Source organism: Camelus bactrianus, chromosome 5 (genome assembly GCF_048773025.1).
Source record: "Camelus bactrianus isolate YW-2024 breed Bactrian camel chromosome 5, ASM4877302v1, whole genome shotgun sequence".
Taxonomy (NCBI): Eukaryota; Metazoa; Chordata; class Mammalia; order Artiodactyla; family Camelidae; genus Camelus; species Camelus bactrianus.
In genome coordinates, this window is record NC_133543.1 from 51,232,541 (window position 1) to 51,248,609 (window position 16,069).

General features: G+C 40.2%; 1 protein-coding gene across 1 annotated transcript in view; it reads right to left on the reverse strand.

Moving 5' to 3' along the window:
- Nucleotides 1-16,069, reverse strand: part of LRP2 (LDL receptor related protein 2) — a 181,774-nt gene that overhangs the window by 43,771 nt on the left and 121,934 nt on the right. The window contains exons 43-50 of the mRNA XM_010971430.3: nt 15,860-16,063; nt 14,811-15,053; nt 12,296-12,421; nt 11,036-11,155; nt 8,493-8,624; nt 6,833-7,034; nt 3,127-3,422; nt 1,584-2,100 (exon numbers count right to left, since the gene is read on the reverse strand). Of these exons, the coding sequence (XP_010969732.2) occupies nt 1,584-2,100; nt 3,127-3,422; nt 6,833-7,034; nt 8,493-8,624; nt 11,036-11,155; nt 12,296-12,421; nt 14,811-15,053; nt 15,860-16,063 (1,840 nt within the window). The remainder of the gene's footprint in view (nt 1-1,583; nt 2,101-3,126; nt 3,423-6,832; nt 7,035-8,492; nt 8,625-11,035; nt 11,156-12,295; nt 12,422-14,810; nt 15,054-15,859; nt 16,064-16,069) is intronic.

A 16,069-nucleotide genomic window follows, 5' to 3' on the forward strand; every position in this document is an offset into this window, starting at 1 on the left:
AGTAAGAGGTAGAGCAGGAATTCAAGGCTGGCTACACCACAGGGCACTCTGCTCTGTTGAGCTTACTGCCAACTCATTAATTTCTTTTCATTCCACAGTCAAAATACTGACCCTGTGAACAGAATATCGAGGAGACACTCCATCTCCACTATGGGAAAAATTAAGAGGACAGAGAGCCAACACAATTTTCCATTGTGCATATTAGTGCTTTGAAAAACTAGTATTTCAAGTGTAAGGGCTTTGGAAATCAGACATCCTTGGGCTAGCTGTGACATTTTATCGATATTAGGAAAACTGTCAAATCTCAATGTAATTTGTATCTTTGAGCTGTCCACTACTATTGTATATGTAACTGGGGTCTATTCTGCCTCTGAGTTTTAAGGACTGTTCAGCCTGGTTGTGCTCCTTCTTGAACATCTGAGAAAATGCCTCGCTCATGGGATATTTTATCCTACCCTCACCCTAGGCTTTTTTTGTTCCATCTTCCTCACTACCACACAGGTATCTAATCCTTTCTCCTAGCCAAGAATATGCCCAGAGGGAGAGGAAAGGAGCTGATGTCAAGGGGAAAATACCATCTGAACAGTCTGGGAGAAAGAGGACCGAAAGACAGTATCAAGGTTAAAATACTATCGTCCCTGCACTGGAGCAAAGGATGAGACAGGAACAGTACTAGGATTAGTTCTGTTCCTGCAAATCATTAATCACCATGCTTTCTGACACCTAGTAGAGCCACTACATATAAAGTACTTATGTTCACAGTCAGTATTTTATTTATTCTGCAGGCACTTATTGAGCACCTATGGCAGACCAGCTACTATTCAGGTAGAACTAGGGAACAAATTCTCCATCCCCTATCTTAGGATCTTTACCCTGAAGATAGTCAAATAGAGAAGATGTGCAGAAGTCCTCTGTAGGTCTGGGCTGACAGCAGCAAGTGCCCGCAGCGTCATGTCCACCACAAAGCCAACTACCTGATGCTGCCAAGTATCTGATAGATTCAATCTTCAGAAGAGATGTTAAGAAGTGTGGTTGAAATGGTATAGTTTAATTAAAATATCACTTGTCTACCTTACAGACGCTCACAGTTTCAAGTTAGCCATTCTCTATTTTATAACCAGCCCAGGCTGGGAATGACTAGCATTGCAAGCAAGTTTGTGAACCCAGGTAAGCAGGGGCTGTGTCTGTGTTGGTGGAGCCTGGCTCAGCACCTGCATGCAGGAGGTACTTAGGAGGCAGTTTTAAATGACTGAATGCACCAATGAAAGTGTGAATCATTCCTTCACATCTTCAGTGAATTAAGTGGTCAGTAATAGCAGCTCTTTCCTCCTTGGTGATGCCCCTCCCCATGAAACTGATACCATAAATTCTTCAAATCAGTTGATTTGAGGTTCTGTGGTATCCCATCTGATTATTGGTGCTCAGAAGAGGAAAAAAAAAACATGCAGAAGCATTAAGATGCATCCACCCATTAACCCCAGTTGAAAAGATCAGTTCCCTATTAAAATGAAAACATGGTTAGAATATTTTTTAAAAAACAAAAAACTTTTAAACTTTGAAAAAGCTCCTCAGCATTTTCTTACCTGGTAACCCAGTCGACAGCCAGACTTTCTGTACCTGGTAGATTGTGCTTTATGACTGTCTCCCTGTTTGTCTTATTCAGAAACATTCTCTCAATGACTTTGTTCTCTATATCAAGCCAGTACAATCTCTTTTCTACTCGGTCAAAATCCACTGCCACAGCATTACCCAGTCCTTGCAAAATGAGGGAGTAAAGAGACCCATCTATGGTTAGATTTCTCAAATAGTAACGGTTGCTAAAAATGAGATAGGGCTCGATGTTGCTGTTCTGCCGGCAGCTCTTTCCATCTGGTTCGCGGATGTAGCCTGGGGCACACTTGCAGATGTAAGATCCCAAGGTGTTCTCACACTCCTGGCTACAGACAAAGGGTGTGTCCTTGCATTCATCAATATCAACACAGGTCCGCTTGTCAGGCAGCAGCCTGTAACCAAGCTTACAGGAACAATAGAAGCTGGTTAAGGTGTCTGTGCAGTTTTGGTCGCAGTCACTGAGTGAAGCATCATTGCACTCGTTAACACCTGTAGGTAAAAGACAGTTATCAGAGAACCTAAAATGTCAGAAGTGGATCCACCATAATAGTCCAAAGTCAACCTGCCCATTGGACAGACCCAATTCTTGAGGAATCACGCTAAAAGAAGACAGATAAGAAAGGATTTCTAAAGGCTGGAATTAGTCAAAAGTCACTCTTATTCAGCTTCCTCCCAGCTTGATCCTTCACCAGTGGTTTTAACAATTAATGCAGCCAACAAGTTTGACTTCTAATCCTATTCCTGGCAATCTTCTTTAGTCGATAAATTTAAAAGTAAAAGAGTAGTACAGAGGAGAAAAGAACAGAAGAACCCACAAGGTGGTGTGCTAGGAAAACAAGCCTCTGGGGGGCAAAATGCTCAGATTTGTAGCGTCCTCCATTTTGGTGGTGCAACGACTCACACCATGGCCAATTTCAGGCTCCAGGTGTGATGTCACTGAACCTGGAGCTGGGAGACATGTGCTCCTTTGATTCTCACAAATGGGATGAGGCACCCACCACCCCAGGGGGTACGTCTGGCTGGTTCTGTGACGCATGGCCATGCTCAACCAAAAACTATCTACAAAGTAGGGAGAACTTTGTTAAGAATTCTATATTTTATAAATTCGACACTGGTTTACTTGTGGGGCTTGGGGCATAAAACTCTCCCCTTTAGTCACCTGAGGATGAAAATTAAGCACAGGCTAAGGAATCCTAGCAGAAGGGCAGTTCAGGCAAGAAGTCATCATGAGAGTTCAAAGAGAATCCGCACCGTCTGCTGTTAGACACTGAAGGCCTGAATTCGTTCATTTCTTGTTCTCTGTGACAACTGCCTAACTGATGAATTAATCCAAAAATGTTTGTGACTAACCTTACATACCAAGAAATCCTTGCCTTTTGATGGACAAGCAAGAGGAATTTTCTGGCAATGTTCTACTTAGAGGACCAACTGTGAAGTCCTGATAAATCATAAAGGGTTGAGAACCCACATTCAGGCTCCCTGTTTTCCTTCTCCCAGATCTTCTGTTAGACTCACCACATCCTTTCTCATCACTGTTGTCTAAACAGTCATCTAGTTGGTTGCAGACTTTCACCATCTCGATGCAGTGCCCGTTGTCACACCTGAACTGGTGAGGGGGACAGGTGGTCTCTGGGGTGTGGCAGAGGTGCTCCAGCTCATCAGAGTCGTCTCCACAGTCATTCTCCCCATCGCAGACGTAGGCCTTACTAACGCAGAGCCCGTTCTGACAGGTAAATTGGTGCTCATCGCAGGTAGCATACGTGCAGTCCCTCTCATCACTGTAGTCGCCACAGTCATTGCGCCGGTCACATCTGTGTTAGGAGACCCAGCACCACTCCTGAAGACGTTGACAACAAGTCTCAACCATCACCCACTTGGGGCTTTGCTTCCTCTCCTAACTGAATGCCAGGTCATCCATTTCAACAAAGTCACCAATGACCTTAGTCCCCTCTACCCTAGAATCTTCATCTACCCCACCCATCTTTAGCTCTAGAAGAATCTAATATTTAGCATTCCATACAACTTCCCCAGGTGCTGGTGGCCACCATGGGAAATGTAGGCCTAGAACTATTCAAAATAATTGCATTCATTTTTTTTCTTCAGTTGACAAATTAATTAAACACAACGTTTACATTTTTGGTGCTCATCAGATCTGTTCATCAGATAATGAGACAGTTTCTGGGCCCAGCCAATATCCTGGGCAGCCTTATGCTACAAGTGCCTGTACCCAGGTGAAAATGCTGTCTTCCAATCGGAGTAATGTTTACATTGACAGCCCCATGTCTTCCATCTTTCCTTATAATACTCCTGCCACCTACCATGAGATGTCAGTGGTTACAGTGATGGGAAGGAGGGAAAACTAGTAGGTTAGTATGGAATACTGGCAACGGAAGAAGGCATTTTATAGTCCCAGAAGCTATTTGGGGCCCTAATATTCCTAGGCACCAGGAGCACAAGATAGTCTCCTGAAATTCTGTGAGCCAGACTGGTCTTCTTTTTCCACAATATTCCAAGAGCTCATGAAAATCATGATTACTGAAGGGGGTCCCACTGACAGTTACAAAACTCAAGTATCAGTATAAAGAAAGCTTGGATGAGGCTTGGCAAAGCTAATGTTTGCCATTCATAAAAGAATTTATGTTGGAGGGCTTAGGATCTAGAGGCAGAACATTAAGGTACCAAAGCTGAATACAGTCAACTGAACAACTGATCTATGGTCAGTGCTGCCAGTCAGCAATGCCGTCCACAACCTGGGCACTCTCAATCTGATTTAGACCAAAATATGTGCATGAAACTGTAAAGAAGGGTGTGAACAAAGCAGGCTGGTTCAGCCCCATTCAGTCTCCTGGTAGCTGTTTAACTCATCTCCAAATGACATGAGACACCAATGCTTCCTTTTGTCTACTTTAGATTCAACACAAGAGGGAAAAAGAGTCACTTAGGCCAGCAAGTCACCATGTTTTTAGACACAACTGTGGGTCAGTATTCCAGCAAGCTGCTCACAACCCCGTCTTAACCAGGTTCTTCAGCAGCATCAGTAAAGAGCCAAGAGAAACAAAGTCAATAGGAGAAATGATCCCCTGTACCAAATGGGGGAGCACACATTCTGCCAGGCAGCAAGAGGGAGCAGGTTAATAGAGTGCTTAACAGCACTCCAGGCAAACAGAGTTTGGAGAAATTTAAAATCTTATATTTCAGGTTTCAGATATATACCATTTCTTCTCTTCTGCCATAGACCTTGGCAAAAGCATCTGAGAAAGCTCATGGGGTCAGGGGAGAATGAGAGAGAGAGAGAAAAGAGAGAAGAAAGGACAGAGTGAGGGAGGGAAGTGAGGGACGGAGCGAAAGAAAGAAAAGATGAACGAAGTTAGTTAAGTCTGATGGGGCAGGGGTAAGTCAGCTGTGAGAGCAGAGAAATAATGAAAGCAGCGTTTAGAAAGCTCAGAAAGGGAGTAGTGAGATAACCTAGAGTCTGATCAAAATCAAGACCAAACTTAATTCTATTCCCTAGATCCTGCACCTAAGTTTTCAGAATATATCTAAGACTGCTGGTATTAAATATTTCCTAAATTCAGAAGAACCAAAGAGCAGTATAGCATAGTAGGACTCTCAAGGAAAGAGGGAGAATATATAGATAAAGGTTATTCACTTCCATCAACAAAAATTAAACATCGATGATCTCATCCATATGAGTTACAAACAGACAAAGCACATTTAAATGTTACTTCACTATGTAAGGAGTTCCTTCTGTCTCCGAACATCTTCAGGTTTTAATGTTCAAATCACCACCTCCCAGCAATGTCTGCTGGGTCCTTGAAGGGACACGAGTCATCCCACATAAGTCTGCTTTCTAGAAGACATTTATTTGCTCCTTTAATCCCTACAATTCTTCAGTCACAAGTCACAATGCCAAGTCCCTGCTCCTCATGCAGCCTGACCCTTTCCTGGTTTCCTCAGGACCCCTTTCTCGAACTCACAATTCTGCATCACACAGTATTCCAGCAGGACGTCGGGGCCCACTGGGGGACTGCCTACCTCAAAGCAAACGGTCCCAGAAGCTCAGCTGCTCTGACCTTGTGCCTGGTCATGCATCTTTTCCATCTCACTCCCAAGCGTACTTAAGCTGACAGCTGCTCTCAATAAACATGTGTGTCCTTTACCATCCCAGTCCTTGGCACATGCAATATCTCTTCTTGGCTCCAGTTTCACGTGTCCAAATGTCTAATACACACTTTCACTTCAGGGAGCCCTACACTCACCTTCCACCTTGAGCTCCCTTCTGGACTCCCCAACTTTTGGTAATTCTCTCAGTATTCTGCTAGTCCATCAGGATTAAAACCTACACATCATTTTCCTTCTCTGTTTCCTTCTATATACAAAAATTTGCTAGGTGCGGATAGCACAACGTTGGGGCACTGAAAAAAAGGATAAACCTTTTGGAATGGCCCATTTGGAGAAAGTGATAAGAAATCAACCAACAGAGAATTACAGGAGAGGTCCTAGAACCAGAAGCCTGTGAGCTGAACCTGTCTGACATTGACACAATATTCTCAAATTTTTTAAAAATTTGTGTCCAGCATTTAAAATCAGAAAAATACTCTGATGAAAAATCCAGATTCCCAATTTCTCTCAAAACCAATGATGCTGACTAGTGTCTGCATCTTTCAGCTGGAACACGTGCTCTCAGGTCACCGCACCTGCCTGTCTCTGCTGTCTCACTGACACCAAGCCTTAGTGCCAATCTCCATTCATTACCATGCTTGCACTGTTATTTTGCTGCTAGCAGAGAGAAGAGAATGAATTATTTCCTGTACCCGTGCCTCCAAGTGGGAGACCAAGAGGGTCACCTGCCTCAAGAAAGAATTTTTTAATATCAAGCCCACTTCACTCATCTCTCTGGCCCTCTGTGCAAGGTCACATTATAACTTTCATGGACCCTAGGTGTCTTTGCCTTCATGGGACCCTTCCTCCATAAAAATAATTAAAATTATATTTAATGACCATATTGGCATAAAGGCAGATATATTATTTGGTTTTAAAATACTTCCTTTGATCTAAATTTTCTCCTTTTTTCCTTTGATTTTAAAAGAAATCTAAACATTTTCATAGGCCACTAAAAGTATCATGGGCCCAGGCACTGTGCACCATTCTTAATGGATAAGTAAGTCCTGCCTCATGGACATTGGAGGTTTGTTGGTAAATCATTTAATCCCCAGTTCACCTGAACCAGTCCGGGACACACAGTCCATTAGTGCAGGTGAATTCGTTTGCAGAGCAGGTTCTTCTGGTGCAGTTCTGGTGCTCATCATAGGCGTCAGAGCAATCGGCATCGCCATCACAAACCCAAGACTGAGGAATGCACCTCCTGGATGGGGGCACACTATTTACACAGTGAAACTCGGAACTGGAGCAGCTGTGATTCTCTGAAACCAAACCACACGAGAATCAGAAACCACACGAGAGCTCGGTCTAGCGTTCAGATTCATTCTGAACCATTATTTGTCTTGGCTTTATGTTACATAACACTCTGAGGGATGAGAGAAAATGAGGGAGAAATACGCAGACAAATCACATGGTTACAATAATAGGTCATAATAAAAATACCTCCAAAACTTGTGTTTTAATTGCTTTGAACCTTGGAATTTTTTCAGAAGTAAAAATAAAGATAATAAAACACCTCACTTAGTTTTCCAAAAATTAATGCAAGGTCATATTTTTCCCTCAGGGCTATAGAAAATGACGCACCTCTTAGTAACTGGATACCAAAAATCCCTTCCTTTTGGTAACATTTTTTTAGTTTACAAAGTATAATTACACAAACACAATGTGAGACAGGCATTTTTATGCTAGTTCTACAGATGAGAAAAATTGAAGGTTGACTAGACAGCTCAAAGTCATAGGATTTTCTAAAAAGTTAAGGCTTTCTAAAAAGGTAGGTATCTGGGAGGAACTCACATCACTAAGAGTTAGAAACCATGATACTATTAGGGAAGAGCTAAGATGCTATCATATAATCATTAAAGCCTGCAGAATGAAATACAAGTATTCTATTCAATCTCTTTGTGGGTGAATAGGAAACAAAAGGACGGGGGTCTTGGTGATATGGGGGGAAAGCACATGCGATAGTCCATGTATGTGCAGCTGCCAACCACCCATTTCATAGAGTCTATGTGGAACTATGTATGGACTGCCACCAAAGCCAGGGACAAAGGAGGTAACGATCACGGAGACATTGCTTTTATTATTCTGGCATGAAAAGACTTTCTTCTAAGACACCTCAGCTAATAGTTCTAAGTTCTGTTGGTAACGGAAAACGGTGTCCCACAGTCTTTTCCATAATTCACTTACAAGGAATAATCCTCCCCCTGCCTCCTCCCCCAAACAGCTCTAAGGTAACAGGTGAAACTGGAGGTACATTATTAAAGCTGCCATTAAGAGTGGCAAATAAACAGGAAAACAAACGTATGTATGTGAATACATGATTGTGACACTGTGCAGTACACCAGAAATTGATACATTGTAACTAACTGTACTTCAATAGGAAGAAAAATGTTTTAAAAAGCCAAAAAAAAAAAAAAAAAGAGAGAGGCTAACTGAGTTCTCTTTATCCGCTCTAGAAATGTAGGACATTATTTCCATTATCTAAATATTACAGAGAAAAACAAACATTAAAATCTTTTTTCATCATTTTAAAGCATTAAGTGGATGATATCAAACATTCCTGAGTGAAAATAAAGGTAACATTCTGTCCACGTGCATTCAGTTAGAGGAATCTGTCTGACAACCATACTCTCCAACGACAAAAAAAAAAAAAAAAAAAAAAAATCTGCTGAGTTTCCCTGGAATGTGATGCTGCAGAGGAATTAATTGGTTTCACTTACCACAGTGGTGTCTTTCGTCCTCATCACTCATGTCCCCACAGTCATTATCACCATCACAGACCCACTCTATTTGGATGCACCTGTTACTGTCACACTTGAATTCATCACTTGAGCATGTTATCTCAGAATACTCTGCAAAAAGATAAAAAGCACCCTTGGTGAGAAGAGTGGTTTGTAGTCCAGAAATCTTGAGAGAAGCCTACGATAGCATGGGCTGTCTAGAACACCAATTAGAATTATTTAATCACATCCCCACATGTCCCTGTTCAACTAATCAAGTTGTCATATGTCCATAAACCCAGAGACTCCTGAAAATTAGCCAAGGGCAAAAGAAAATTAAATGCTAAATATTAAAAATACAGTAGAATAATAACAAGAAGGAATGATAATAAGGAAAAACATGACCTTTCATAAGCTGGTGAGAAAGGAGTGTGTATCAATACAGTCTTTTGAAGAAACATATCCCCATCACACAGGAACACTACTCCTAGAAACCTAGCCTGTAAGAATCTTTCCATATATGCAGGAAAAAGCTTTTAAAAGGACGTTCATTCCAGCATTATGTCTCAGTGAAAAAAATGGAAACAACCTAAATGACCTTCAGTCAGGAAAGGGATAAAAACACATGGAACCTGATACTTTAAAGCAATATTCAACATGCAAAGAAATGAGGTAGAGCTGTATTTTCTAACATGCTGACAAGATGTTGTTAAGCTCAAAAAAAAAAAAGTGGGGGGCAAACTGCAGAAAAATATAAATAGTAAGGTCCCATTAGTGTTTTAAAAACCACATGTTAGGATGTATATATAAAAAAAGAAGAATTCACACGTAATAACGATTATGTCTGGGGAGTGAGGGGATTGGAGAAGGGTGAAGAAATGGGGATACTACCCTTTTTTTTTTTTTGATGGAGGTTCTGGGGGTTGAACCCAGGACCTCGTGCATGCTAAGCATGTGCTCTACCACTGAGCTATACCTACAACCCCCAGGCAGGATTTTACTCTTTTGTACACATCCTATTCTTTCTTTAAAATGTTATATGTGGATTGGATGTTCACTAAACTTATTGTGGTAATCATTTCATGATGTATGTAAATTATTACGCTATCTACCTTAAACTTACACAGCACTGTATGTCAATTAATACCTCTGCATATTATGAGAATGCATTCATATTAGATCCTGCATTTATTTTAATTTAAATATGTCAAACAGCTATTACTAATTGCTATTACTATGACTTTGGTTCCCATGGAGAAGTTTGGAAACTATATTTATTCTTCATATATTTGAACCAATAGTTCACACATCTAAACCAATCTCTATGACTATTCTATCCACCTAACAGTTGTTAATTGTTTCCTTTATGAATCCTCAAAATTCTATGTGTCCTTTGTTTTCTACAAAACTCTCAGCATTGGGGAAAAATAACTTGACAAAGCGCTTTAAATACTACTCTCTATTAGTCACAGAGTTTGAAGCAGAGAGAAAATAGGAATAGAAAATAGTCTGAATTCAGCTGCAAAATTAGACCAATGGCCTTTAGAAAACAACCCTCCAGAAAAAAATATAAATATATAAAAAAAATTTTATATATCATGGTACTTACTGTGGTGATATTTATAATACAGTAAAAAAAAATTAAAATAGAGGCAGTTAATGATAATATAACCACTCAATGGAATATTATACAGCCACTAACCAGCAGTATAAAGACTTTATAACAGGGGACAGCAAACTTTCTCTTAACCAGATAGCATTTTAGGTTTACAGGCCGCATGTTCTCTGTCACACCTACCTGACACTGCCTTCACAGCACAAAAGCGGCCATAGACAGGATGTGGCTACATTCTAGTGAAACTTGATTTATAAAGACAGGCAGCTAGTCCATGGCCATAGTTTGCTGACCCCTATACAGCAGTGTGATTTATTGACAGACAAAAAAAACAATGTAGAATATTGTAACTTTTTATGTAAAAAAGAAAGATTGTGTATGGATATAGATTAGGACTTGCAAAGGAAAACAGCAGCCTTCAAACATAAACAATACACAACTGCCTCCAGGAATACAACCACCATCTCAGGAAGCTCAGATGGCCGGGAGACCTTACCTCCTAAGCTGGCACACAGACAGAACAGGAACTATGCGCTCCTAATATGCCCCTTCTCCACATTTATGATGATTTCAATCACTTTTGGCTCCTCCCACAGTCTTAGGGGTCAGAACTCGGTCAAATTTCAAAATTCCAATTCAGAGTCAATTATCATTAGTTGAGTTCTACAAGCCAGGCTGGTAGGAGGTGCATCACCCACATATTCTCTTTTTATCCACATCAATCAGCAACCTCCGTTTCCTGCCCAGCAACCCTCCCAGTGCCCCAGGTTTCTAGTGACTGTCTGCTGAGTGGTCTCAGCACTTTAGCTGAGAGGAGGAGCAGGCAGTGCACACATTCAGTGGTCAGGACCAGAGTCTACATCTCAAGCAGCTGCAAGAGGGTGTCCAGCTGCATCCCAGTGCTTTTCATGTTTGTTCACTCTCTTACCACAAGTGGCAGGTTCATCAGAGCCATCAGAACAATCTCTTTCTTTATCACAATACCAAAAGCTAGGAATACAGGGCCCAGATGCGCAGTGGAATTCATTGCTGTTGCACGTCTCAGAGACTGGAGGAGGGAGAGAAGATAAAACCCATAAGCAACACACAAGCTTGTTCCTATCGGTCTTTCTAATCTGCCTATTATCTCTGAACTGGATAACTGCTACCAAGAAAGGAATACTGAGGCCTGGGAAATGAGTTTTTGTCTAAGTGCTCTGTCAGGAGGGAAGAGTATGGGAGAGCAACACTGCTCCGGTTTTCCAGATTTTTTCCCTAAATTCCAGAAACCCAAAAATAAATGGTATATGTTGGCAACACCAAAAGACTACATTTTTGATATGTGCCATCAGAAATTACATATAAAAGAAGACTTGGTTCTATATTTTCTACCATAACATAAAATAAATTACACTGAAAAGCAAAAAACAATATGACCATATCTGAATTCATCCTACAACCTTTTAGCCATGTTAGACCATGACTCTAGGGAATGAGCAAAGTTCTGCTCTTATTCATCCTTGTAATTTGAGTAAACGACTCTGCCTACATGTGAACATTGATGCTTTTGTTGCACAATATTAGGTAGTTCTGGTCTGATGTGTTTTCTAGATTTTCTGCTTCCTCTTGCTACTGTTTTTACAACTGACTCCTGCTCTTGGACTGTAGCCTGGCTTGTTGACAATTACTAAATTCTTAAAGTACGCATCTATTTACAGGAATAGTCTCAAAGTTATTGAGCTTAAGAAAGGTCTTTTAATTTGAACTATAAACACAGGAAATTATTTGATTGAAGCAAATTGCTAAATATGAAATAAAGGCTTCTGAAAGTCAAACATATGAAAAAGACAGAAAATTCTTTCAGTTACTAACGGCTACTATAAACCTATTAAGAGTAAATATGAGGGCTTAATGTGCAAGCTCTGCCTGGAGTTCCTGAAGACAAAAGGCCTTCAATTGTAGCAGGTTAGGCAGCAGAGGTGGTTTCTGGAAGAAATATTTAGAGTCAGGTGTCCAGCCAGGGAGCAGAGAGAAGGGGCTTCTTATGCCCCTCCAAGCACATCCTAAAGTAACTGCCTACTGCCTCTACTTACAAGGTCAATTTGAGAGGAGAAATTGAAATTAGCCCAAACAACCAGGCCATGTGTCTCTGTATGAGTTCAAGATGTGCATCCCTGGAAGCACAGAAAGAGAAGCAGGTGTATCTTACCACAGAAAATGGGGTTTTCGTCACTCATATCTCCACAGTCATTGTCTCCATCACATAAGAAAGTACGAGGAATACACACACTTGAATTCAGACAATTTACATATCCGGACTGGCAAGTGCGATGAGCTTGAAAAAGACAACCAGATTTAGAACATACCCACCACACATGTATCATATATGGTCACACTAAGAGATGTACTGCAGAATCAAACCACCAGGAGGGTAGGATGTACTAAGCTATCACAGAGGTATGATCCATGACACTTACGTGATGCCATGGATTCTATAGTAAAAAGAGATATTTCCAGGTGACACTGAGATCATGGAGGAGAATGGGGGCTGCTTTGTAGTTTAAATTGCCTGTTTTCATTGTTGAATAGCCTCAGCAAGACTCCCCACTCTGGGTTAAATAAATTATGGCATTTCCACAGCATGGAGTAATATGGAGCTATAAAAAGGAATGAAGAAGATCTCCCTAACATGATAAGAAATGAAGGTATGATCTCCAGGATATATGAACAGTAAGAAAGCAGAACAATAGGCTATCTTTTGTGTAAGAAAAATGACGATGTGAGTGTGTGTGTGTGTCTAGCAAGAGAGAAATGCTAACATGAAAAGCAACAGCAATAAAAAGATAAACTAATGAAAATTATCAGCCCTATGAACAGGTTGAGAAGATTACAGAGGCAGCAGGGTTGGGAGGACAAATATCAAAGACTTTCGTGAATGTACCTTGTATAATTTTGATTATAAAACCCTGCACATTATTTTGTATAAATAAAAAGAATAGAATAAAAAATGAATATAGGAAAGGAATTCCTAAAATTTGGAAACAGTAACAAATGACTGCATATCCCTAGTGGGAAATAATCTAAGAACAGGAAGGACCTAAAATTTTTAATTACATTTGTGTGGTTATTTTGAGACTATGATAGGCATTTTAAAATTACTATAGAATAAAGCAAGTAAATGACTATGCTAATGTCACTTATTAGAAACCAAGATTTTAAGCATAAGAGACATGATTATAAAATCTAAAAGGTGAAAAACCTGTTATCTCAAATTAAAATGGAAAATATCAATATAATTTTTTCCTTAAAAATTGTATTTCATAGCTCTGTCCACTACAATCAAAAACTTAGTACTCACTGGTCATCAAGTCATTACTCTGAAAACTGACAACTATAGGGAAGGTATTAGACAATTACCCTGCAGAATTGTATTTTAGGGTAACAAAAGAGTTGATAAGGGAAATTTCTTCTTTATGGGACTTCAGTTAATAAGTGTGGAAGGAATAGTCAAAGTTTTAAATGCGTATTTGGTATCCCTTAAGGAAATAATGCATTTATGGAACAACCACCCAGGGATGCCAAAACCATTGGGTGAAATGTTGATGGGAACTTCTTACGGGAAGACTCAGACTGACTTGTAAATCCACTAATTAACTTCATCTTCACCTAAAGGGGAAAAATCAAGCATGTGCTTCACCATTTGCTACAACAGGAAATACATAGCTCCACCTGTGAAGTGTTCTTGCCCAAAGAATTGAGTCTAATGTAATTAAACCTCTAGGTCTAAATTCTAGTCTAAATCAATGTGTAGACCTTGTCTGAATCCTAATTTGAACAGAGCAATAGTTGACGTGTTTTAAGTGATAAAATTTAAAGATGGACTGAGTACTCAATGATACTAAGTATTGTTGATTTTGTTAATGCTGGCATGGTAGTTGTTTTTCAAAATGTCTTGATCAGTGACGTGCATGTCTAGGAGTTGCTTTAAAATACTCAGAAAAAAAGTTGGGGGAGATGGATGAAACAGATTGGCCACTTGTTGATAAAAAAAAGCACACTCAAATAAATACTGTGTTTTGGGGGGAGGGTACAGCTCAGTGGTAAAGTGCGTGCTTAGCATGCACGAGGTCCTGGGTACAATCCTCAGTACCTCCATTAAAAAATAAATAACTAAATATTGTGTGTTACTACCTACAAAAGCAGCAGAGCATATCAGTCTACCCAAACTGAAAATACACTTGGGCTCACACTCTGCTCTTTTGTCTTCCCAAGATACTTAAGCGCAAAATCCCAGAAATTTTGGAAAAATGAATTCACTAAAAGGCAATTTACCAGAAAAACTAAAGAGACAAATCATTTCAGTCAACAACATACCATATTGCTTTTTGCACAACAAACATTAGCCACAACACATTTATATAATAATTTTCGGTGGTAATGATTGGTAAAGCTTTAAACCAATCAGATATGTAAACCAAGCATAAAATATTTACGGTTAAAAGTCAATGTTTGCATGGATCCATAAATTTAGGTGAATAATTCAAATACTAGGTAGACTTGTTTTTAAAAATCACTTAGTAGACTGTATTACAATGAAATTTATGTTTTAGATGAATAGTATGGGTTTTTTTTCTCAGAAATCTTATGTCATTACATAAAAATTCCATCTCCCGTGCTCTAAGACTTCAAGACCAAAGCACAATAAGTACCGAAGACAAACTTACAGCAATTTTTCTCATCTGAAGTATTATTATCATGGCAGTGGTCTATACCATCGCAGACAAACTGAAGAGGGATGCACTTTCCATTATGACAAGTAAATTCCGAGGTTTCGTTACAAGCCCTGAACAGGCACCCCGCCTCATCACTGTTGTCACCACAGTCATTGTAGTGATCACAGCGGTAACTATACTGGACACATCGCCCATTGGCACAGGTGAAGGATGTCGAAGGGCAGGTGTGAAATGCTAAGGGAAGGAAAAAAAAAACTGAAGAAGCTTCTGGATTAAACCGTTGTCCTATTTTCTAAAAAGATACAATCAAATAAAATAAGACACTTTGGGTTTACCTTCCAAGGCAAAAACAGCTGCAAAACGCACTGCATGCAAAGTGAGATGACACTTTAAATTAGTTAGATTAAGCAAATATGTTGTATGCTTGGTTTTAGCAAATGAAATGTTTTAAGCGAATCACAAAGTCACTTTCTCTCCCATCTCAGTTTACAAGTTTATCTCAATCACATTAAAGCGTACAAACACAATTTCTCTGGGGAAATTCTAGCCCCTCTACAAACTAGAAAAAGGTAACTAACTTCAGGCCTTCCTAATTCTGAATATTGGAAGTAATTTCAATACAATTATTGAATGAATGATCCTTCTGCTATGAAAATTAACAAAATGATAACAATCACCTTTGTGAGCCCTTAGTCCCATGCTACGTCACCAAGCCCTGTGCTGTGGTTTTCATATACGGTTTCTCTTACTCCTCACAAAAACCCTAGTGACAGCACCATCTCACAGATGAGACGTCTGAGGCCCAGCAAGGCTAAGCGACTTTCCCAGGGCTATACAGATTGAATGGCACCCAGCACCATGGCTCTGAACCACTACAGAGATACTTCCTATGAAAGCATCATACACCGCTTCACAGCATATAAATCAGCTCACATGCGATTTAAGCAAAGTGCATCAGTGTAAATGTTTTTCAGTCCCCAAAGGACCAAACACTTGGTACATCGTTAGGTGCTAACCAAAGCTCCAAGCGTCCAACTCACCACAGAGAGTTTCCAGCTCATCACTGCTGTCACCACAGTCATCGATGTCATTACATTTCAACTGCTGTGGGATGCAGTTCCCACTGAGGCAGGTGAACTTGGAACTATCACACCTTGTGCCATTGTCCGGGATGCAGTACTTGTTGTTGTTGGCCAGGTACCATCGGCCCACTTGTGGACACTGGCACTCGGGACCATTTGGACCTGAAG